The sequence below is a fragment of the Phalacrocorax aristotelis genome, chromosome 4, assembly GCF_949628215.1.
Source record: "Phalacrocorax aristotelis chromosome 4, bGulAri2.1, whole genome shotgun sequence".
In the NCBI taxonomy this organism is placed as follows: domain Eukaryota; kingdom Metazoa; phylum Chordata; class Aves; order Suliformes; family Phalacrocoracidae; genus Phalacrocorax; species Phalacrocorax aristotelis.
This window is the reverse complement of record NC_134279.1, coordinates 72,203,051-72,228,627: the sequence shown is the minus strand read 5'-3', so window position 1 is coordinate 72,228,627 and position 25,577 is coordinate 72,203,051. Positions and strand designations below refer to the sequence as shown.

At 41.0% G+C, this 25,577-nt stretch overlaps 1 protein-coding gene across 8 annotated transcripts in view; it reads left to right on the top strand.

The window, feature by feature from the left end:
- The window catches only part of ABLIM2 (actin binding LIM protein family member 2), a 149,814-nt gene that overhangs the window by 53,230 nt on the left and 71,007 nt on the right, over positions 1 to 25,577 (top strand). For all 8 annotated transcript variants that reach the window (XR_012660409.1, XM_075091945.1, XM_075091947.1 and 5 more), the window contains exons 3-6: positions 1,312 to 1,495; positions 14,045 to 14,160; positions 19,351 to 19,477; positions 21,866 to 21,959. Coding sequence is in view for 7 of the 8 variants with exons in the window: in XM_075091945.1 (XP_074948046.1) it covers positions 1,312 to 1,495; positions 14,045 to 14,160; positions 19,351 to 19,477; positions 21,866 to 21,959 (521 nt within the window). In the remaining variant the exon portion in view is untranslated. The remainder of the gene's footprint in view (positions 1 to 1,311; positions 1,496 to 14,044; positions 14,161 to 19,350; positions 19,478 to 21,865; positions 21,960 to 25,577) is intronic.

Here is a 25,577-nt window from a genome sequence, read left to right as displayed (position 1 = left end):
TGACAGATTGCAGACAGGCTTTGGTGTGATGCTTTGGTGTGAGTTGGGAGGCTTGACATTCAGAAACCAAAGTGCCTGTGGACTCTTAGGTACCTAAGCAGAAATCTCAGTCTTGAACTTTAAACATTTAGGTACTTTTGCTGTTTTGGGACCAAGGCACTGAGCAGCTCTGCTCAGCTGTACATGCAACCCAAATTTGATAAGCAACATTCCCACTCTCCTGTGTGCTGCATGAGAGGAGTGACACTGCCGCAGTCATCTGTTCAGCCTCGTTTCAACATAAGCACTGCTTGCTGCTGGAAGGGCTTCCCTACATGGGCGTCCCCAGGAGCAGAAGTATGTAGTAAAAAGTGTGATGCTGTGAATTAAAGTAGTAGTCAGCACAGCAGCAGAATCACAGAATCACCATTTTGAATTCCAGTTCTCCTTATAAATTAGTTGAAGTCTGTTTTCAAAGATCCTGGTCAAATATGGATGAGGATCATCACCTACATCTCTATGTTACTTCAGCCAGCCTGTTGTATCTCTCCTCTCCAATCTTACGTGTTCTCAAAATGCCAGCCTAGCTCCATCCTTGGTGCAATGGAGAAAGCTGCTGGAAAGTCTCACAAGTCTTTGGTTAGGTCTCACAAGCCTTTCGTTAATCAACTTCAACCCTTTCCTACAGATTTAGCTTTAAAAATATAAATGGACTCTACTTTTGCCAGGAGCAGATGGTTTGGGATAGCCCTCCAATTCATGCTTGGTGAGTGATGTTTATCAGGTAAACATAAGATCTGATTTAAAATAAGGGATCTTGTAAACTTGTGGAAGTTTACAGCAGTTGATATGCGCATCAGACCCTGGGTTCAGAGGGAGCAGTATTTTAACCACTTTTTGTGTCCAGGAGGAATATCAGACAATTGTAACCTCTGAGAGATGTTTCTTTGTAACATTGGTGCTTTAGATTTTGAAGGTTTGTATCCTTTATGCATTTCCTTTAACCTGTTAAATATGACGGCCGTTGTATATGCTAGTCCAGAACTCAACTCCTAAAGGCTTAACTCTGTACTAGCAGCCTCTGCACTGAGGTTAATATTTTTACAGGGAATAAATCCAGACCATTAGTGTACAAAATACATCACTGATGTAATTTACTCTGAAGGTAGTGTTTTTCAAATGCACAACTGTTCTGTGATCATAAGCCCATATATTGAAGTGCTTAAATACTCCACTGGGAGCCATACTGGTCATAGGTGAAAAATCAGCATCGTCGTAGAGAGTGAGCTTTGCTTTTCAAGCCTTCTGAGTCTGCCTTTTCTCTTCCTGCAGCTTGTGGATGTGACCTGGCTCAAGGAGGATTTTTTGTGAGGCAGGGCGACTACATCTGTACTGTGGACTACCAGAGACTCTATGGCACACGGTGCTTCAGTTGTGATGAATTCATTGAGGGAGAAGTGGTCTCAGCACTGGGCAAAACCTATCACCCAGACTGTTTTGTGTGTGCTGTCTGCAGGTATGTTTTCTACATGAAGTTGTGTTTCATTTAAAAACTAGATTTTGAAAGACAACCACCCAGCATTCAAACTTGTAGCCTATAGATGGAAAAAAAAAAATAGTTCTGTTTTCAATTTTCTGCTCCTTAAAAAGTCGTAGAATTTTTTTTTAAATCCAAATTCTGAGCGCCTCTTTTTGTTTCAAATGCATTTTCTGTTTTATGGTAACTTATGTGTGAGGTTTTCAAAGTACTTGAGAAACTGCCATTGCCTGTACTGTCAGACCTTTAGCTCCAAATGTTGCTTTATTTCTCAGGTGTCTGCTATTTTGTCTTTTGTTGACCGAAGTTACAAAGGATTCAAATGCCAGTGCCTGAGTCTTTGGTGAGCTGAGTGGATGCCATATTAATAGATTTAAACCAAGGTTTCACGGTGCTGCTTCCCAGAAACATCAAGTAATTTAAAATAGGACAGCAAGGTCTTGAACTCACAATCACTTGTGTACATGCTGGATTTCACCGAGGGTCTCCAGCAGCTGTGGAGGTGACGAGTGACACAGCATACAAGGTTCCCCAGCAGCCTCATAGAGTTCAGCGGGGATCGTTTCCCCTGGGGGTACATGCAATGTTGCAACCCAGTGTTGGTGGGGATGTTTGCAGGCTCTGCAGTCCAAGCGATTCATGTCCATTTGACCTGCATCTTAATCCTCCTCTCTGGAAGCAGCACAAACAAATCTGTTGAAGGCTTCAGAAGAAACTTTTAAGTCCACCACACCTCACAGTTATAGCAGTTTGGAGCAAATGGAAATGCTGTAATAATTTTTATGGTTAAACTTGAGCCTTTAGCAGGACAAGAAAAGTAACCCCACGTTCAAAGGGAAACCACAACGGGGCACTTACGTACCGCACTGTAGACGCTACGTGTACTGGTGCCACATTCAGGTGACTGTGCAGTCCAAAACCAGCATGTCCGTGCCCTGGCCGTCTGCCAGCCAAATCTGCCCAGCTCGTAGGGCTGCCGAGCTCTGATATCCTCCTGTGCTGATGCAGAAGCAGGACTCCAAATTCCAAAAGAGCTGTGTTTCATGGCGGGATATCAATTTAGTATATCAATTGCAGGAATAATTAGCCATGTTAAGGGGAAGGCTCTGAGACTGACAAGCCTTTATTGTATTAAATTCTGTCCAAGTTTTGCTATGTTTAATAGGAGATATTTTCCTCATGGATATTTTAAACAAACATGAAGAATAAAGATAGCAACCCTAAAAGACTCTTTTTTTTTTTTTTAATAGGAGGGAAAATATTTAATTGGCTAATTGTGGCTCTCTTGAGTTAACTGCTGGCTGCACATGCTCTTGACCTTCAGCCTGTCAGTATTACAGCTCTTCTGCAAATGAGCACAGCTAATTCTTGGTACCTCTCTTCTTAGCACTAGTACCTTCTGTAAAGTGAAGTACTTCTTTGTTTAAGAAAGAAGGAAAACTAGTTGATTTCATTTTCCTGCTAAATGTGCTTGTTTCCTCAGCCACACCATTAGGGTTTCACATTGAGGCATAAGTTATTTACCTGCGTGTTACTGTACTTAGCACCTTGGTACCTAACTTAGGGTTCAGTCAGGCCAGTGGATATACTAAACTCTTGCTGTATTTAGCCAGTCCTTCAGCTGATAGTTTGATGCTTGGTGGTACAATTTTTCTTGTTTCCCTGGGAATTCAGAACATTTTTCCGTGACTAAACTACTTATTCTTAGGTACCTAACAATTCAGGTGAGCTGAATTGCAATACAGTGAAAATACTGACTAGAACATGCTACAAATATCATCTGTATTGAAGACAAGCTAAAGCTTTTAAAAATGAAGTTCCCAATACAATTAATTTTTAATATTTCATATTAAAAAAAAAATCAGAGATGTTCCCTAACCTTCTGTATACCTAAATAGTTGGATTAAAAGCTGTTTCACTGATGAAGTTTCTAATTGCTGCTATCTAAAACTTCAGTGGAAAGACTCAGATTTCCTTCCATTGCTTTCCTTAGAAGGACACACAAATTCATGTTGTCTTCATCAGAGCCAACTAATGCCCTGCTGACCAGCAGGATTCAATTAGTGTCTCCCACAGGGATTGTAACGCTGACTCGTGGTACAGAGCAACAGAAGAATGCTGTCATCTGTTTGTAGTAAAAACACTGGACCCAGATCCTCAACTGCTTTAAATCAGCATTGCTTCAATTACCCCAGTCTTCGCAAGCCAGACATAATTTATGTTTTTTATGGGAAAGAGTGTCCTATCTAAACATCATCAGCATTTATTTTATTGAGTGATATCCTCAGTAAAAATAAAGTGGGTAGACTGTAAATACATGTGGTTTAAGCAGAAAAAATAACCTTTTTGTTTTTTTAAAAAAAATGCAAAAGAACTGAGCCATTGGATTTGAGGTACAGGATTGTAAAGCACTCTACCTTGATGGTTTTTTTGGTGGGAAGAGTCAGGAGTACCACTTGTCCTCATTTCTTACACATGGGCAGAAACGCTAAATAATGGGCCAAAAGCACGTCGCCTGAGGCAGTTGGCTGATGATGCAAACTGCATCTGACACTGACTTTTACAAATGAACTTTAATGTGGGTGCTCTGTTAGAAATCTGACTTCCAGAACAGTGTAAACTTGAGAGGTGGTGGCTGCCCGACAGTGGAGCTGATCCTGCTCTAATGGAAACCAAGCAAGGCTCTTACCAGCTTCAGGAGGAAAACTTTGGCAGCAGAAGGCACTTCACACTTGTGACAAGGGTCTTCAGAGTGGTGCAGGGTCGTTAAGTGCTTTAAATGAGCACTTTTATAACCTGTATTTCTGTAGTCTGAAATAACGCTTTTAAACTGTTCCTGCATTGAGTAGTAAACCAGTCGCTGTAGCAACTCCTTTTTTTTTTTTTTTCTTATTTTCAGAGAAGATAAGATTTGAATAGAAACTGGTGGGAAGTGTATATTGCTTCAGTGAGAAACTTTAATGTACGTACAGCTAGCTGGAGCGGTGGGGAAAAGCCAGTAACACCAGCCCATTTGTTTTCTCGAGCTCCCGGTATTACTACTTTTGAATGCCGTGGTCCAGCCTCACAGAACGGAGCTGTGTTGCCTCGTGCCCTCTGCACTGCAGTGATGAGCTGCTGCCCTCCTCTGTGAAAAAGCTTGGCTGTCAGAAACCCAGCTCACCCTGGGCATCCCTTGGGACTCGGATGCTGTTGCCCTGGGCTGCCCCAGGTCAAAGTGTGAAACAAATGAGTTAGTATTCAAAGAAAAACTGACTGTTGAAAGTACAGTATAATGTATCATCTGATTAGATTGTTTCTTTCTACCTTGCATTGACCAGCTGTCTCTTAAACAAATTCAGGTTGTAATTCCAAGTTTGCTCTGCTGGCATAAAGATTGAGGGTTTAGCCCCTTCTTCCAGCACTGTTTATAGTCCAGTGAAACCGTTTGTTGCCGTTGTGTTTCACGATGATAATGCCTAGAACTAGGAATGAGTAGAAGAGTAACAACATAGATTGAAAAATGTTGCAGGTTAACTGCTTACTCTGAATTCCCAGGAAGCGGGTGAGCTATCTTATTCTTACAGTTTCATTAATTGGAAGGCGCTGCGTCCTCCAGAGGGCTGCCAAAGACATTTCCTCCAAGAGGTTCACGTTTGTGAAAGTGAAATAGAAAGAGGGAGAAGATTAAGGTGGTCTGTATCAGCAGAAGCTGAGTTTTATTAAAATTGTGTACGCAGCTCTTGTATGGCTGTCAGAGACAGGACTGTACGGCTCCCAGGAGTACCTTAGGCGGGATGGGAAAGGGCAGGAAGTTGAGCCTTTCAAAAGGCAGTGGGTGATCGTACCTATGATAATGCTTTTGAAAAGGGAATTTTCAGGGGAAGTCTTAGTATAGTAACAAGTTATATAAATGTATTAATACATCTATGCAGACTGTACGTACATAAAGTCTGCATAACGTTGTGCTATACAAAGACTGTATTTGATGTCAATGTGCTGATACGCTGTGTGTGCACGGGGTGTCAAAAACTGGGTTTTGGTTTTACGGGTTAATGTAATTGGTAAAGTTGCAGGTGTTATTTATTCACCCAGTTGGATGAATGCATATAATCATTATCCATTTAATTTCAGTATTCTTATAATTAAAGTTTGGGATAATATAGCTTTTTGTGAGATATAAATGATGAAGAGAGGACAATTTGACTCTTACTTAGCTGGGGGGATAAATTAGCATGTACATTCCAGGTTAATAACCAAACGGGTACATGTTTGCTTTACAGAATTTGGGTATCTGAGTTGAGTATTTTGTCTGAATTTAGGAATCTTTGTCTTGAAACAGCATATTGACAGAAGTTGAATATGTGCCATGCAGAGGTGAATAATGTGTGGAGGGGCGAGAGGCAGTTATGCATTCTTCAAGGGCTTTTGTGCTAAATCCAGATCTAAAACTTCTCTCAATCCATTCGTATTTATGTTACCTTCAAGAAAGTAATTCACTGTGGCCAGGCAGTGGAATACAAAAATTCAGAAAACTGAAAACTTTTTTTTTTTTCCCCCCAAGAAAGGGTTTTATAGTCCTACATACAGCACTGCTAGTTCTAGAAAGATGCTGAGGGCCTTTGTGTATGTGTGTTCTAAGAAATTAAGACAATATTGAAAATTAGTAATTAGCATTCAGTTTGTTCTGGAACGTAGCAATTGTGTCAGACTTCTCAAATATGCTAAACCTTTTTAATTGCTCACTTCTTCTAGTGCTGCTGAATATTGAAAGGGTTTGGTTCCCACTTAAGCAGCACTGAGTACTTAAAGCATCTCATGAAGCAGGCTTCTTCATCTGGATGTTGAGGCCAAAATTCTGAAACCAGGCTGAGTGGTCTTTTTGGCTTTTTGGTTCTCAGACAAATAGATTTATCAATATATGGTGCTTCCTGAGCAAAGGAGTATTGCTATCCTGCCCTTCAGGTATATGCACGGAGCACACCTATAGCCCTAGAGTCATGTAAGATGGAGGGGACCTGTGGAGGTCCTGTGGTCCAGCCCCTGGCTCAAGGCAAGTCCAGTTTGAGCAGGCTGCTGAGGGCATTGTCTGCTCACATTTTAAATATCTTAAAGGATGGAGATCCCACAGACTCTCTGGACAGCCTGTTCTAGCATTTCAGCATGCTCATGGTAGGTTTTTTTCTCCTTATATTGAATTAGCATTTCCTGTGTTCCAGCTTATGTCTGCTGCCTCTTGTCCTTTCACTCTGTACCTCTGGCAAGAGCCTGGCTCCAATTTCATATACACGTCATCAGGTACTTTTAGACAGCAGTGAGATCTCTCCTGAGCATTTTAAGGCTGAACAAGTCAATCTCCCTCAGCCCTTGCTTATGTGTCCTGTGCTCCAGCTCTGGACCTAGCAACCTCCACTGGTCGCCCTCCAGTAGATCTTGTCCTGAAGAGCACAAAAATGGTACAGAATGCTCCAGAGACAGTCTCTTGAATGATGAACAGCAGGAAAGATCACTTCCCTGGTCCTGCTGACTACACTAGTGCAGCCCAGTACAGAGTTGGCCGTCTTTGCCACAGGGACAGTCTTCTGACTCCTGTTCAACTTGATGTCCCCCAGCACCGCTACATGTCTTTATGGTTTCCAGCTGATTGGCCCCCAAGGTGTACTGGTGCATGGGGTTATTCCTCCCTGGGTGCAGGACTTAGCAGTTGCCCTTGTTGATATTTGTGAAGACAGTAGATAGGAAGTAATGTCCACTTTGTCTCATCAGGTTTAACACCCTGGGTCAAATTTGTCCCTGTGGAGCAACTTGAGGGATGTGATTGTTAGAGAAGTTAGAGAAGAATTTGGTCCTGTAGGTCTTCAGGCTGCAGTCTGACATTACACCTGACCCAGTGTAACTGCAGGCTGTTACTGAAATGGGTAGATCTGTTCTCCCCACATCCCTGGCCATATGCTTATGTTAATTTTCTTATGTCAAATTTAGTTGACTGTTCAGGCACAGAGTCAGAACTTAAAGTCAGCAACTTAAAGAACAGAATGCCATCTGCCTGCTCTGAAAAAAAATCTAATATTTTCTTTTGGCAAAAGCTTGAATGACATGCCCACAGCTGCATAGGTTGAGGCATGGTGCAGAGAAGGATGAGACCAGGTCCAGAACTTTCAGTGTCAGCAAACAGTTACCCTGGATTAGGCTGGTGGTGGCTTGATGTTTTACTATATAATTTTCTTGGTCAGCTCCAGTCATTTCTGGATTTACAAATATTGTAGCAGGTGGACAAAACGAAATTCGTTGGGAAATATATTTTAGAAGATGTATTAAAATCCTACAAGTCGTTTCAGAGAGCTGCTTTAAAGATGTTCTTAATTCTAATTTTAAAAATAGATTATCCAACTGTGAAAATCACACTGAATATTTTTAAAAGGATAAGTAGCTAATTAAAACCCATACCTAGCAATGTTCCGTGGGTGACTGGTGGTGAGATGTCATTATATTTGAAGGCAGATACACTGCTCTTAACCTACAATGCTATATATAGTCCTGCTCACAAGTTAAAGACTCAGAAACTGGAACCTTGTTAACTGAGTGTTACCACCTTCTGTTGTGCCTTCACTCGTACCAGCACTGAAATCTTTGAGTAGGGCTGCTTGTGAAAGGGAGAGGTCAGATGTTACAGAAATAGTGGCAAATGTGTTGTGTGTGAATTCTGGATTCCCAATGAACGAAACAGAGAAGCAAATACCATGACTGAATTACAAGTTTAGAAGACCAGTGAGGGAAGGAAACATCTGCCTGAACCTTTGGGTGGACAGCTTCCACGGAGGATTTCCCTGCTTTTAGAATCACAGAATCCCAGGCTGGAAGGGACCTCAGGGATCATCTAGTCCAACCTTTCTGGGAAGAGCACAGTCCAGACAAGATGGCCCAGCACCCTGTCCAGACGACTCTTGAAGGTGTCCAACGTGACTGAGTCAACCACTTCCCTGGGGAGATTATTCCAATGGGTGACTGTCCTCACTGTGAAAAATTTCCCTCTGGTGTCCAATCGCAATCTCCCCAAGAGCAACTTGTGCCCATTCCCCCTTGTCCTCTCCATGGGACTCTGTGTAAAAAGGGAGTCTCCATCTTCTTTGTAGCTACCCCTTAAGTACTGGTACATGGGGATGAGATCCCCTCTGAGCCTCCTTTTCTCAAGGCTGTACAAACCCAGCTCTCCTGGCCTATCCTCGTATGGCAGCTTCCCAGTCCTTTGATGATCTTGGTGGCCCTTCTCTGGGCCCCTTCCAGCCTGTCCACATCCTTTTTGTATAGCGGGGACCAGAACTGTACACAGTACTCCAGGTGTGGCCTGAGAAGTGCTGAGTAGAGCGGGATGACGGCTTCTTTGTCTCTGCTGGTGATGCCCTTTTTGATGCAACCCAGCATCCTGTTGGCCTTCTTGGCCACAGCAGCACACTGTTCGCTCATGTTGAGCTTTCTGTCCAACAGGACCCCCAGGTCCCTTTCCAAGGAGCTGCTCTCCAGCCAGGTGGATCCCAGTCTGTGCTGCACTCCCGGATTATGTTTTCCCAGGTGCATGACCTTACACTTGTCCTTGCTGAACTTCATAAGGTTCTTGTTGGCCCACTCTTCCAGCCTATCCAGATCTCCCTGCAGAGCAGCTCTCCCTTCTGGATTGACTACTTCCCCACTCACCTTGGTGTCATCAGCAAACTTCATCAGGCTACACTTGATGCCGTTATCCAGATCACTTATAAAGATGTTGAATAACATTGGGCCCAATATCGATCCCTGGGGGACTCCACTAGTGACAGGTTGCCAGTTTGACAAAGAGCTATTTACCACCACCCTTTGGGTGCAGCCTGTCAGCCAGTTCCCCACCCACTGCACAGACCTCTTGTCTAGGCCATAATGCATTAATTTCTCCAGGAGGAGACTGTGGGGGACCGTATCAAAGGCCTTGGAGAAGTCCAGGTAGACAATGTCCACTGCCCACCCCATGTCAACCAGGCAAGTCACTTTGTCATAGAAGGCCACCAGGTTTGTCAAGCACAATCTGCCTTTAGTGAAGCCATGTTGGCTTTTCCCAATCACGTGCTTCGTTTGACTTGTGATGGCCCCCAGGAGGATTCATTCCATAACTTTCCCAGGGATTGAAGTAAGGCTGGGCTGATGGGCCTATAGTTACCCAGATCCTCCCTCGAGCCTTTCATGTAGATAGGGGTAACGTTTGCCTTCCTCCAGTCCTCTGGGAGATCCCCTGTTCTCCACGACTTCTCAAAGATTATGAGAGCGGCCTTGCGATGATGTCAGCCAGCTCTCTCAACACCCTCGGGCGGATGGCGTCAGGGCCCATTGATTTGTAGGGGTCAAGCTCCTGTAATATTCCATGTACTAACTCATCCTTCACCGATGGTGGGTCAGTGTTTGGATAAACCAGCAATTTCATTCCCAAAGCCTGGGACCCAACAGTGCTGGTAAAGACAGAGGTGAAGAAGGTGTTGAGGACCTCTGCCTTTTCTGCATCATTGGTGATTGATTCTCCTTTTCTGTTTAACAGTGGGCCTATGTTTTCCTTCTTTTTCTGCTTGTGGTTGACATACCTGAAGAACCCTTTCTTGTTATTTTTTATGTCTACAGCCAGTTTCAATTCAAATTGGGCTTTTGCTTTTCTGACTGCATCTCTGCACTCTCTGGCTATGCCCTTGTAGCTCTCGATGGATGATCCTCCACTTCTCCATTTCTGGTGTGCTTCCCTTTTGGATTTGAGTAGACCCAGGAGGTCATGGTTGAGCCATGGGGGCCTCTTGCTTCTCTTACTTCCCTTTCCTTTGTAGGGGATAAACTGGCTTTGTGCTTCCAATAGAGTTCTTGAAGAATTCCCAGCTCTCACTAGCTCCTTTGTCTTCCATTGAAGCCTCCCCTCGAATCCCTCCCAACTGAGCCCTGAGTGAACTGAAGTTTGCTCTTCTAAAATCCAGAAACCTTGTCTTAGAGCTGACCTTCAGCACACTCAGCAGGATCCCGAACTCCACAATATCGTGGTCACTGCAGCCAAGGCTATCACTAACCGAGATATTACAAAGCAGGCTTTCTCGGTTTGTGAATAGCAAGTCCAGCCGTGCCTCCTTCCTGGTTGGCACTTCTAACATTTGTATCAGGAAACAGTCCTCTGTGCTTTCCAGGAACTTGGTAGATGACATGTGAGCTGCCATATTGTTCTTCCAGCAGATGTCTGGGTAGTTGAAGTCACCCATCAGGATCAGGTTCTGTTGGCCAGAAGCTTGCTTCAGTGACCCAGGTATCTCTTCATCGGCATTGTCATTGTGGTTAGGAGGTCAATAGCAGATGCCCACTGTGAGGTCCTGCTTGGAGACAACCCCCTTGACTTTAACCCAGAGCCATTTGATAGAGCAGTCGCAATCACCATAGTTGACTTCGATACATTCAAGGTGTTCCTCGATGTCGAGTGCAACTCCTCCACTTCTTCTACCTTGCCTGTCTTTACGTAAGATCTTGTAACCATCCATTGTGATCCCCCAGTCGTTTGAGGTGTCCCACTATGTTTCAGTTACTCCTATGATGTCATACCCTTCTGAGTGGGCAGAAGCAAGAGAGCAAGGTATCTTACAGATGTGAAAAACTGAATAGAGAAGTGAAATTGTTGCCCTCTCCCCTCTGAATGGAAGGGCATAGTGAATAGTTACTAAACTTTCAGAAATAGGAAAGCCTCCACACGTGCCCACCCTGAAGGAGGCTCTGTGGCATGCTGTGGTGCCTCTGAGCTTTGGCATGATCTGTGGGTATCATCTACTTAGCTCTGTATTTGTGCTGTAGCAGGACAATTATCTTATTCCTCTCCAAATTTTAACTGTATCTTCTTTCAAGATTGTTTAATTGCCTAACGAAGCTGAGCCAGTTCAAAGTGAGTGGTCCCTACTTCTACTTTACTTGATACTTGATGTGTCTGTTTCAGATGGGCTTCTGTGTTAAACTGGAAGTTCAGCTGGGTTTTTGTTAGGTAAATCATGGAGTCAAAAAAGATATTAACTTTCCCTCTGGCTTCTGCTCCTAATCTCCTAGATACAAGAATGCTTAGCAGTTGTGGTACTTATTCAGAGCAGTGATTCATTCGTGGCTTCCTGGACATCACCGTCTCCAGGATTATTAACAGTGCAAAGCCTGCCGTTTTACTGAGACCTCTCACAAGAGTCCAGCTGGGCCATTAGCTGAGTCCCAGTCTTGTTCCTCATAAAGAGTATGGCAAACCATACTTGATGGTAATATCCTGCCCAGAGCATGCAACTGTGCGTAAGAATGAAAGATATTGGGGTCACTGTGTGGCAGCGTAGTTGTGTGATTGTATCTGTGGAGCAAGTTACCATTTTTGTGGGGTTTTAATTCAAAATAGATTACCAGTGGTCGTAATAAGTATACGATGTCTGTAAATTAAGATGAGATGTCTTCCTAAAAACACATAGGAGGTCAATTAAAAGTTCTTGACTCAGTTCTGGAACCGTTGAAATTCCTTGGCTTGTGCCTTTCCAGGTCAATCAATAGTGCTTAGGTCTAGACTTGATTTTGTAACATGTTATTAAAATAAAAACATGACTAAATGGTGTCTTTCACATTTGCAGTAGAAAACTAGGACAGCATTTGAATTTTATCACTCCGTTGTTAAGACAGTTTTTGATAATTAGTAATTAATTTTCATTATCTTTATATAAGTGTATCACATTTGGTAATTTTTATTCAAATGAATATATGTTAATGTCCAGAGATCCTTTCCAACCTCAACAATTCCATGATGTTCATTAAACCCTTTTATTATTCCATATATTAGAAGGCTTTGTGACTTTAAGCAGTATACAAATCCATTGCAGATACAGTTATGACCTAGAAAGAATCTTTTTTCTTCTTTTAAGTACATAACAGGAGTTTGCTGCTGTTGGATTGCTGCAAGATGGGACAGACTTGTTGCTCACTGGAGCAGTGTGGCTCCCATCACGTCCTGTCTGTTGTACCAGAGACAGTGTTGTCTTCTTCTGATCACGTTATTGAGTAAGGTCCAGGGTACAAAATCCTCTCTTGAACAGGTGGAAATTTAGGATCATGGTCTGTCCTAATATGGCGTTGGGCCTGTTTGTTCCAGAATCACACATGGAACATTTAGTCATTTCAAAGAGCAGGACAATATTAAAGGTTATTTCCATAAAATATTTTTCCTTAGCTTACCTTTAGGTAAGTAAGAAGGTAGCAAGTCTTTGGAGTATTAAGTCATTAGTGAAGGACAAAAAAAAAAAAAAGTGAAAAGCAGAATTCATTATCAGTTGTCCAAAAATACAACAGTATTTAAACTCCATGTGTCCTCATAATTTTTCAAGTATTGCCTATGGTTCACAGTGGATGACGGTGTTGAAGACACATTTAGCTGGTTTAAAATAGATTTTAGTAACATTATTTAGAAACAAAGGACAGCGTTGCTTTTGTTCTTTTTTAAAATAATAAAATTCTTTTAAACACAACACAAATGTAGAATAAGCCACTCTTGGGTGGTTTAGGGAGCAAAATAATGTTTATGTTTAGCAAGAAGTATCTGCAGCTTTTGTAGTGAAGACAACCTCTCAATCGGTATGGATTTGATAACGTTTGTGGGGGGATGTCATGCGGAGTTTTAATGAAATGGTAATGAAATAATCTGATCATATGGACTTCGCCATGAGGCAGAAGGCTTGCATTATGTTTGTGGCCCACTGAAGCCGTATTTTGATAGCTCACTTGTGATTTAGTTGGACATGAGCTTTAGGTGGAGTGAAATGTGTTTCTAAATCCTCACCATCCTTTTCTGTATTATGAAGTGATTTGTCCATCTGGTCCTCTTAGAGAAAAACCTCAGCAGTTTCTGTGCCCAGACAGGAAAGCTTATGGCATAAATTTTTTTGTTTTAAGGACATTGATAAAAAGGAAGGATTTAATTAAATATAAGGAGAGCTTTGTTGAATAGAGCAAACGAGTAATGTAGACGCTTAGGGTTTTATAACTGGGATATATTTTCTCCTATGCTAGTTCACTGACATTTACTCTCTGAGCATATAGATTAAGAGAAGGACTTCAACAAAGCTGGGAGGACAAGTGCTGTTTTTTTAATGTATAAAAGTCATCACTCTTGTGCAGCATTTTAACAACATAAAAGCAGCTGCATCTGCCTGTACTTACTCCCTGTAATACCGATATTGTTTTCATTCTGTAACTGATCCTGTTAGTGATCAACCCTTGCTGATACTGTATTTCTTAGATACACAAGAATTTGGACTTGAGGGCTCAGTGTGCTTTTGTACCTTTAGATATTTTTTTTCTAAGTAGCTGTAACATCTGTGTTTCCAATTGTCTGTTTGATCCTCTAGCCTCCAAGTGGCTGAAAAATTGTGAATGAAAACGGGGCAAGTAGAGAAAAAGAAACCAGAGTAATAATCAGGTCCTTTATGGGAGGATATTTAATTTTGATGAAAGTGTGAGACTGTAACCTGTATGCTTTTGTTTCCTCTGTCGTAGGCTGCCTTTCCCCGCGGGTGACCGGGTAACTTTTAACGGTAAGGAGTGCATCTGCCAGAAATGTTCTCTGCCCCCTTCCAGCAGCACCGGCTCTTTCCCCGTACAGAACCTGCGAAGTAAGTAGGGGTTTCTGCTCCTTTGTATTGGTACTTCTTAGTCTTCACAGGCTTAAATAACACAGTTTTATACTGTTACATATAGGTGGATTTTTACCACTATGCTGCTTAAAAAGGTGTCAAGAAATGGCAAGTTTCTGAGAAGTATGATATTAAAAAGAAACACAAATGTTGCCATTATAGGGTTAACAATACACAGAACATTTGATTAAAACTGGAGTAAACCAAATTATTTGGAGAAAGGCATAATATAGATGTTAATATTTTCAAGGATTTAGTCTAACTCCAGCTAAAATAAAATCCAACATGATATTTAATCATTTGTAAATATTCCAGGGTTGCTTCAGGTAATATCAGTGACATGGCTGCATGGCTAAATACTGCACAGGAAGGGTTAATGTATGCAGCGTGACCAGAGGGACGTTTGCCTTGACCTCAATACTGTTGTGTACTATCAGAAGATACAAACACTGCAGAGAAGAAACGTGGTCTTTTCATAACGCTTTTTTTTGCAGCAGATCATGGAGTGCCATTGTTGCTCTGAACTCTGTTCCTCTGCTCACTTGTTCACAAGGGGCTGTCACACTTTAACATTTGTCCACCACCTATATGTAATCAAACATCGACAGAAATTCAGTTAAACAGCACAGGCAGAAATATCTTTAACGACTGTCATATAGCATCGAACTGGATTCGGCATGGCTGAGGAAAGACCCCATAGATTGCTCTTCTTTGTATATAAGGAAGCCGTCTCACTTCAGGGAGAAATTTTTCCTTTTTTTTATTTTTTTTCTTTTCCCTTTGTTTTTCCCCACATTTCTCTTTTTACCACCAGAAGTTTTGGCCATCTCCTTTCTCCAGTTTGTCAGCAAAAGTCGCTGTGTGAATGCAGTGAGAGATACTATGCTGATTTCTGTCTTGCTAATGCTGTTCTCTTCTGGGGAGGGGGTGGCCTGCTTCCTTTTCTCACATATTCCAGAGATGGATCATCCTCAGCCAGCTTGGCTGGCTGCATTTGCAGATCCATACTTTAATGGCCTATCATCTGTTTGTCTCGTCATATGGGAAAAGTGGCTTTGACTTTAATGGAAATTATTTGCCTGGTTGAGTACTGACAGAACAACTTCATTTGATTATCTGTGATACAGAATCCTCTAATGTACTTACACTCCCTTTCTTTGTACGCACACACCCACCATAGAGAGTTTTTCTTGGGTTGCATTTCCTCAGCTCCCTCAGGTCACTGCACCAAGCCTCCCCAGTGCACGGGTACCTGCAGTCCTCAGCAAACACTAGCCTCAAAGAGAAGGAGCGCTGGAAGCATATCTTTGTGGCAAAACCTGGCTCTGGAAAACAAGTTTAGCTTTTCCCTGAATAAAATCTTAGAGGTGCAAGTATTTAAATGTCAAATACAGGTCTACTTTAAAAGTAATTAGAAATGGAGGAAATCACGCTTGCTACAGGTTTTTGTGGATTCAGATAAGTCTTCGTTCAAACGTGGATATCTGCTACAGTGTAGACTACACTTCTAAAATGATTTGATTTGGTCTTCACCTGAGACTTACCAGCTCTGCTTCTCAAATGATGTGGTGATGGGAGCGAGCTGATAGGTACCATGGCTTCTCAAAGGGCAAACCGAGGTCCATATCTGGTCTGCAAGTAAATTGTGCTATGATGTTGCCAGGATCCCAGATAAATATATGACCTGTGTAGACTATGTCCATTCTTACCTCTTCCTTACTCCATTTCCCCAGTGTCTTGCAGTGCTGCTGCAGGGCAGCATCTTCTGATTTCCTGAAGATGTGCAGCACCCAGCTGGCCCAGGAGCTGCAGAGCTCCTGGGAAATCGGGTAGCAATGGTATAATGCCGCCTTGGTGTGGGGAATAGAGCTTTGATGGGTCAATGTGAGGCACTGCAGCCACAGATACGTGGAGATGTGTGCATGTGTATGTAGCAGGAGATGTCAGAGCCTGACCAATGACAATATACAGAAAATTAACTATCTAAAAAGATAATAAAGAATTCGGGAAACATTCAGATTAATATGTAATATGTGAATGAGCAGTGTGTATTAACAGCTACTTTCCAAGCACTTAGTAATCCTTAGGCTAGAACTGCTGTTTCAGGAATAAATAAGCAGTGTCAGACATCTTGGTTGGACTGGAAAATTGAGGGTCCAGGATGGCTGGCTGTAGCTGTGCTACATATTACACAAAGCAATAAAGTGTGTTAGTGTCTCCGTGTTTTAACAACGGTCTTCTTGGAAAAGACCTTAATTTTTAAACGAACAATTCTTTTTACAAAAGAACAGTAGTGCACAAAAACACAGGAGTTCAAGCAAGCTAAGTCAAGGACCGAGTAATATGCTGACCTGCGGTTACGCTGGTTTTGCTCTTGGCTCAGAATTGTCTGATACGCACTATGTTATTCATCAGCCTATTTATTTCTGACTTGAGCTCAAGAATGCTTTTAGGAGATCTCTTGGGACTCACTGAGTTCCCAGCATCACTGCCCCTTCTGACCAGTCCTTCTATTTTCATCCTCCCTGTTTGGTTTTGACCTCCTTTATGTATTACACTTGAAAGAAATGAGGAATGTTGAATATTTGCTTTTTTGCCTGAGTCCTTGAATTTTTTCTTATTATATAAATACCTAGATACCTGTTTTGTTTCTTTTATAAAATGCAAACTGAAAACCTCTTGTGGCAGTGTTGATGTTGAAAGAGTACTCAGGGAAGAATATCAACATGTAGCAGCAAATTGATGTGTTCTGCAGAGTTATTGGTTGAAATTAGGTGAGTCAACAAAGGATGCTGCATCCAAGACAGGAAGACAAGGACATTGCATCAATAGGCACTGTTGACATAGCAACCACAATATTTGTTTTTAATTATCTGGAACTTAACAGAGAAAACAGCAGTTAGCAATAAAAAAGTAGCTCGCAAAATGCTGCATTTCTGGTCACCCAAGCTTAAACCAGCTGAAAGGTGAATGACATCTGAGCACACAGTGTTGTATTAAGTTTGTGAAATGAACCCTCAATCAGTGAGATTAAATTAGATTAACAGATGAACCCCTGGTGCAGGGGAGATCACAAAAAATTCTGATTGCACTTAAATAATAGACACTGCGGTATTTATTGTCTTGTGGGACTAAATCCAGGCACACACCCAAATGTTCTCTTTTATTAGCAAAACTCAAATGTTCTGATCTGCGGTGCACGCGCTTTTGTGCTGGGCTTGTTTCCACATATTGGTGCTCTACAGGGTGATATTAGAGAGACATATTATTGCTCCCTTAATCCATTCCAAATCCACTGAAGGAAAATAAGAACTATCCTTTATTGTTGTGTGCTCAGAAATTACACATTTACAATTGCACTAACAGAGTGTCTCATTAGGGTCATGTAACCAACTAAACGATCTTAAATCAGAAAGTTTTTAAAAGGACTGTTTAAATCTTTTAATGAGATCCTATATTTGAAGTTCATTCTTAATAACTAGATAAATCTTTTTTAATGCTTTTGTGTATCTTTGTCTTCCATGCAAGACGTTGTTGTGGGTTTTTTCTCTTCTGGCATCTCTAAATGACTCTTCAAACGTCTTTTGGGGTTTGTCTTCTCTCTAGCAAATTGTTGGTATACATGAAGAATTCCTAAAAAAAAAACCCCAAACCCCATGTTTTCACATAAAATGGAAGACATAATCATATGGAGATACAATCATATGGAGGATTAGAAAAGGAAGCTCAGAGGGGATCTCATCACCATGTGCCAGTACTTAAGGGGTAGCTACAAAGAAGATGGAGACTCCCTTTTTACACGGAGTCCCATGGAGAGGACAAGGGGGAATAGACACAAGTTGTTCTTGGAGAGATTCCGATTGCACACCAGAGGGAAATTTTTCACAGTGAGGACAGTCACCCATTGGAATAATCTCCCCAGGGAAGTGGTTGACTCGGCCACTTTGGACACCTTCAAGAGTTGTCTGGACAGGGTGCTGGGCCATCTTGTTTGACTGCCCTCTTCCTAGAAAGGTTGGACTAGATGATCGCTGAGGTCCCTTCCGTCCTGGGATTCTGTGATTCTGTGATGCTGGGTCCTGAGAAATTGATACTAGAAAAAGTTTATTACTGATGTTTATCCCTGTTTTTCCACATAATCTGAGTATTTTAACATAAAAAAATTATACATAGATCAGAATCTGTAGAGTGAAGAGTGAATGAGAGCTGGACCCTGTAGGGTGACAGAGGATTCATTTAGGATACAGAGAACTAGGTTCAAATCCAGTGTCAGTGTAGCTTCCCTAAATGGAGCCATCGCTGGTGGACTGTTGGCATGGAAGCTAATAGTGGATTTGGCTTTTACTACTATAATCAAATGCATCTGTCATTAAAAAAAAAAGAGCAACCAAGCCCCCAAAAAAGTCTTGTCCTCAATTACTTTTTCTGAGGAGTATAGCTACTTCATGTATAGCCTGTTTAACCAACATAGCCTAGCTTGTGTTATCCAGTTATGAAACATTTTGCATTTAATTTTCCGTACAACTTTTTGGAGCTTTATATAAATTAATTTCTAGAAATAATAAATATATAAGTGAATTTCTAGAAATAATAAATATCTAGCTAGCCATCACTTTCACGTGTTGGGGTGTCACTACTACTCAGGAATTGGTAATGCCTCTCAAGTATTGATGTACTTTTCCTGGTTATAGACGTTCACATCAGAATTTCAGCTTAGATTTTTCCACATCGGAAAAAAAGATTTTTGGACTATGAATAAAGCTTTCAGACCCAGAAGCAAAGTCTAATGTGAATGTTCAATTATTTGTTTTATTTGTCAATTATTTGTCTTTTTTAATTAATTTTATTGGGCTGATTTGTGATGCTTGAAAACTTAACCAGCAAAACTTACATCTTTTAAAACATTATAAATGAATTAAAATAAAACCTAAGCCACTAGGTAACCTAAGTAATTAGTTTTGTCTTTGAATGGTCCTTGTCTTCCACCAATGTTAGGACAATGTAAGGGCAGCACCACTTGCCATCCGTCGGTGAGCAGCCAGCAGTGAGATTTTAGAGCCTGCACGAGCTGTTACTAGGACACCGATGGGTCCTCATACCGCAGTAACCAGTATTGTTGCCGACCATCTGAAGCGTGTGATTCGCTCATCCTGGATTTTTCTCTTGCAGATTGTGGGGGCTGTGGTTCAGAAATAAAAAATGGGCAGTCATTGGTTGCCTTGGACAAACACTGGCATTTGGGCTGTTTTAAGTGCAATACATGCGGCAAGCTACTGAATGCAGAGTACATCAGCAAGTAAGTTGAGTAGATGAGCATTTCCACTTGTTTTCAACATTCTTTTAGTACCAAATAATTAATTCAGTGTTGCATATCCTTTAGTTTGTGTTTATCAGTGTTTGGAGATATATAAACATTAGAGAGTATTACCTAAATTATTATCTAAATTGTATTAACCACAGAAAAATTCAAATTAAGAGAAGTAGAATATGTCCATTTACCTGGAATAGCTCTTGCCAAAGCTATAGAAAGGCAGTGGGTGGAGTATGCCCTTAGTTAGCTATGCTTGACTTTGCTCTATGTGATGCTGTAATGTGAACAAGCAGCTATTTTCCTTTCCATGCGTTTCACATAAGCAAAACTCTTTTCAAAAAGTTCTTATAGGAGGTGTGTATCATGCTTTTGTGCTGCTCCGGACACTTGTGCTGTCAGATTTGGACTGATTGTGACGACAGCAGTCAGAGGCAGCGCAAAACACACACGCAGACCAAGTCCCATGTCAACACTCATATCAGTCTGGTGAGATGCAGGGCTTTCACTGGCCAAGGCACCTGGGATTAATTTCTTCTTCAGAGAAGGGTGTTTTTATGGTGAAGTTTTCAGCTGAGTAACTCAATCACCAGCACTCAGGGATGATGGAGTTCCAGAGCCGATGTCCCATTGACATGCAACAATTCTTTGGATTTGGATTAATACAAGTATAACATCTAATTTCACAGCTTGCACTGGAGGCTGAGAAAACATTATTTAATAAAAGGATGTTCTTAAGGTTTTGCATTACCTCAAATGTTATGCTACTCTGCTCTAATTTGGTACAGTGCTTTTTTTGCTTGTTATTTAATAATAAAACCTCCATAAATTGTACAGATATAGTTATTGTGAAATCCTCTTCTTAAAAAAGCTAAATGCCAAACAACATAACTCAAGAGAAGAAACGTCCTTGCTTCAGGGAATTAAATTAATTATTGTGATAACTTATAGGTTAGTCTCTAAGCAATCCAACTTGTATGCTATAAAATTAATTTTTATGTTTCTCCAGGGAAATGTCCAATCAAATTATGCCTCTGCTAATGTATGTGTCTGATCATGGGCTGTTTAGCATAGCACACTAAACATATTTAACTATGTTAAATATGGACCACAAAATGAAGACTGAGAGAGTGGGGGTTGTTCAGCCTGGAGAAGTGAAGGCTCAGGAGAGACCTTATAGCAGCCTTTCAGTACTTAAAGGGGACTTATAAGATGATGGGGACAAACTTTTTGGCAGAGCCTGTTGCAACAGGACAAGGGGTAATGGTTTTAAAGTAAAAGAGGGTAGATTCAGACTAGATAGAAGGAAGAAATTTTTTACAGTGAGTGTGGTGAAACACTGGCACAGGTTGCCCAGAGAGGTGGTCAGTGTCCCATCCCTGGAAACATTCAAGGTCAGGTTGGACGGGGCTCTGAGCAACCTGATCTAGTTGAAGATGTCCCTGCTCGCTGCAGGGGGGTTGGACTGGATGACCTCTAAAGGTCCCTTCCAGCCCAAGCCATTCTGTGATTGTATGTTTAACTTGTACTTTGAAACAGAAGAGTCTCCAGATTATTCTAAAGCAATTAACTTTAATTCATTGGTTTAGTGGTCTAAATGTGAAGTTTTGTAAAACTGTGATTTAAACATAAAATTCATTTCAGAGCAGTAGCCTGATTGTTCTGGTTCTGACTTTTTAGAGTGAAAGCTAAGACTCTTGGCTTTTTCTTCACACTTTTAAAATTGTACATTGTCTTAAATCACTTGTGGTGAAATAACTGTTCATATCATGCACGAGTGTACTGCAAGATCTTTTCTGCTCAGGTTGAAGTCTCTTAGTCATTACTGGCTTCCACAGAGCAGGTTCCTGAGTTGGTTAATCCCTGACTGTCTTTAAACAAGTCTAGTCAAGAATGTCAGTAGACTTACGCAAGTGTTAATCAAAACTTGGTTTACAGTCAAGATAGTCAATTGAGAAATTACTCTGAAGTCTAAGCTATATACAATGAGATGATAAATAAAGAGGGAGGGACTAATACGTAGAAATAAGTATTTTTTCCAGAGTGCGAAACACACAGAAGAATTTAATGAGTAACAATATCGCAGTAAATGGTGTAGGAGTCTCAGAGGCTGAGTGTTGTGATGGGGGGAGAGGCAATGGCTGAATTCAGTGACAAAGCAGGAAAGTGGGATCATGGTAGACTCTGAAGGGCCAGAATACTTCATTAACTATTCAATTCTTTAGAAAATTAATAAATAAAAGTATCTGGGAGAGGAAAAAGTCCATAAATAACCTGTGAAGTTTGAAGCATTAACAAATTTTAGCTATATAATCTCCCAGTAAACCTGTAAGCCTACCTAAAGCAGTCTCTGTATGACCTGTTGTTCTTCCCTAGGGATGGCATTCCGTACTGCGAAATGGACTATCATGCTAAGTTTGGTATCAGATGTGACAACTGTGCAAAGTATATCACAGGAAGAGTGCTTGAGGTAAGGAGAACCTGGCATTGAAACACATCTCAAAGTGTACAAAGAGACTTGCTCTTTTGGGTGTAGTCATATGCTCACAAATGAGCATTAATGCACCAGTTGAATGTTACTTTTGTGAAATATTAGGAACTTTTTCTATAATACTTTTCTGTTTCTTCTCTTATGGTTTGATAATACACATGCTCCCTAAATGGGTATTTGTGGTACTGGAGAAAGTTCAGGCAGCAGAAGTAATAAGTGAATGGTTTATCAGGCACATTTTAATATTTACACTAAATTCCTTTGTAAATTCTGCTCTTTGATTCTGTTTTGTGTTCCCCAGAGATAGGGTGAAGCCGCTGAAAAACTAAAATGAATGATTTGAAATGTATTTTTGCACCCAGAAATGAGTTATGTTGTAGGGTTTTTTTTGAGTTTGTTGCTTTGAAAAGCAAGGAGGTTGTTTTGGGTAGGTGAATGTTTATCCTTTAAGCAAAAGAGATTTCCACATAACTGACCCAGAGTCAGGAGTGGATATATTCCTGTGATCTGAATGGAATTTATCCTTGGATTTAAGTGTATGGTTATCTAATCAATATTATAATTTATTCACTCTTTCTTTCTGCCTTTTCCCTGGATCTTGTGACCCCTTAGCAGTACTGGAGTTAGGAAGAGGTTCCCCAGGTTGCTCAGTTCACCCCTTTTTCTTTATCAGTTAAGAAAGCCTGGGGAAATCCCAAAGGACTTCCCCCAGAGAAAGGTCTACTGGGAGCTGTACGAAGACTTAACTCTCCAAATGGTGGATAATTATAGCTGTGGAAGGGACTGAGAAGCGAGTGGAAGGAAACAGTAACTCCATACTAGATGGCATGGTATAGTGTTAGGGTTAGGCATGGGAGGCTTTTCCATTATCAAATGTTTTTACAGGCATCTCAGAAACAGACTTCTAATAAGGGATTTGAAAGAGTATAAAGACAGCTTTCTCACTATTTACAGATGGCTCTCTCAAGTGGGAGAGGCAAAACAGGAAAAAAAACATTAAAAAGCATTCAGAAATGTAAGGGTGACCAGTGGAAGCTGCTACGTGTTTTCAGAGATGCCAGCCTTTGACACTGAATGAAAGGTGGTAAGAGGGGGTGGGCTTTGGGGGTGAAGCTAATTAACATACATTTGATGTGATAAAGGAGAGAGGTGAATGCAGAGAGAAGAGTGTCATGGTAAAAGCTATAGTAAATTTGGGGTGCGCTTACCCATAGCAGGTTACAGGGCATGATGTATACTAAGACAGAAGAACAGAAGCTCCAATTTCTGTACTGACTCTTGGCTTCACAATACTGTGTTTTTCTGTCCTGGTTCTTGCCTTGAAATGTCTGTACAAAAATACTCCTTTTATTTGGGAATATTTTACCTGCAATGTGGTTAAACAGTAGTACGTGGTGTGGTGAGATTAAGAACTGGGTCTCTTCTTACTTTGGTACTGATGCAGGCTGGGAGCGACTTTGGTTGAAATCTGTGGCATTTAAGTATGGAAAAAACACTGATGCAAGATTCTGAAACCTATTTAAAAGATGAGAAAGGATTTTTGCCATCTGTAGAAGCACAGCCATGTCAGATAGTGTAATTGTCAAACAGGATGAAGTTAGTGTGAAGCAGGCAATGGATTTGAACAGGTACAATGATATTTAATGTTTGGAGGCTTATTACAACAACCTGGAAACTTTATGGTCTGTAACCTTCTTTCCATAAGATAGTTTGTATAAAGCAGTATGTTGTTTTGTGTGCAACAAAAGTAATGAACTTGCATATGGGTGAATGTCGTATGTCCTAGTGTTCTGCTGTCACGATAGGTCCTCTTCTTCATGACATCTCCCAAAATACCTGTTCCCATCCCCTCTGTTTCCTCATGAAATACCTCAGGAGCTTTCTTTACATTTCCGCTGCCTGTTTGACATGGTCAAGAGGTGACACACAGTGTGAGACTCCTTCCATGGTGATCAGCCATGTGATTTCCATGAGCCTTTGGACCTCTGTAAGGGATCACTTTAAATGGCCATTGAGTATCAGTGTTGACTGTGGAGAGCAGTCAGACGAGGAGGCAGCAACGCACACCTCATTTCATTAGGAAGGTACTCTAAAAGGCATGACCTAAGCAAACAGGTTTGAAAGAACACAGAGACCATATATGTTTCTAACACGGTTAAGTCATTTGTTGTTCGTCTGCAGCAGATGAACTGGTTTGAAAGGCCTGGAATTGGGGCTGATTCTTCCACCTCTCTGGTATCAGATTCGGTGTGTGTTTGTCACTGGCTGGGTTGATGATACATTTGTGTATCTCCTGGTCAGGAGGACAGAAAAAAGAAAAAGTTTTCATAGCTGCTTTTTGTTTTAAGAGGTATTTTTTTGTGGAAATGTCTGGAATCCTGAAACATTTTTCGGAACTTCAGTATTTCTGTTTCCCATCTTGAATATAATTTGGAGATACACAGAAATAAGACGGCAAATTGCTATTAAAGTGGGGGAAAATCCTGACAGCAATACTTATTAGGCAGAGGAATATTATCCCAAGGGAGCTGCTGGAAGCTATCACTTAGATCGTATTAAAACAAGATTGGACAAGGCACTGGAAAATCTGCGTTAGGAAACAGTTCTGCAATGACAAAGGGAGGGAACTATATGACCTAATAGGATTTTTTCCATCTCTGATTTCTGTGATAATGTCAGGAGGACAGCTGCTTCCACGTTTATTCTGTGCCCAGATTTTATAATGTTGTCTCCCTTTCCAACACTTGTTCATTTTAAGTGTTTATTCAGCAGAGGAGGAAGGGAAGAGTCAACTAGTGTGAATTACTGATAACTTGTAAAAATATGGCTGTTTTTGTAGGTTGCCAGCCAAATACAAGGATGATTTAGTTACTTAAATTCTTTCTTTAGCCCATTTTCTGAGGGCCAGATTCATTCCATGCAGTAAATAGGCTTAAACACAGGGTAGGTCTGTTTATAATTCCTTTCTTGTTTCTTTCTTCCCTTCCAGTCCACCTTGGCTTGTCCCCAGTCTCCCAGGGAACTTGTACTGGAAAAGCTACAAAAGGGGCTAAGCAGCTATTTTACGGAGACCATAAGTTCTTCTAATGCTTTTAAAGGCAACAGTTTTGCTGTTCTTTTTACAGGAACCCTGCCCACCAGTGCTTTTATGGGCAAGGTTTGCTTTGCTCGTGAAGCACAGGGGACACTGTTTAATGCAACGTGAGTCCTTTCCTAGAAACTGCTATGCTTTATCCCTGACTATATATATTGATAAACCTACCATCTTAAATGGTGAGAAAGAGGTGGCTGGAGTTTACTTTATAGTTTGACTTAAAATGCAGTGCAACTGAAAACCTTTAGGGAGGAAAAAGTGTTTATTTTAGTGTTTATGCTATAGCTTTATTTCCAATCCAGCAATAGCTAAAAATCATGCAATAACACAGAAAATAGACACATTTTAAAATAACAAGCCATTTTGCTTTTGTCATGTTGCAGTCTATTTCTCTGCATTTGGCACTAAAAATAGTTCTGTCTTCTTTTTATCACAACCGTTATTTATTAATTAAAATCACAACTTGTGCTAATGAGCATATAATAAAAATAGACAAAATAAGT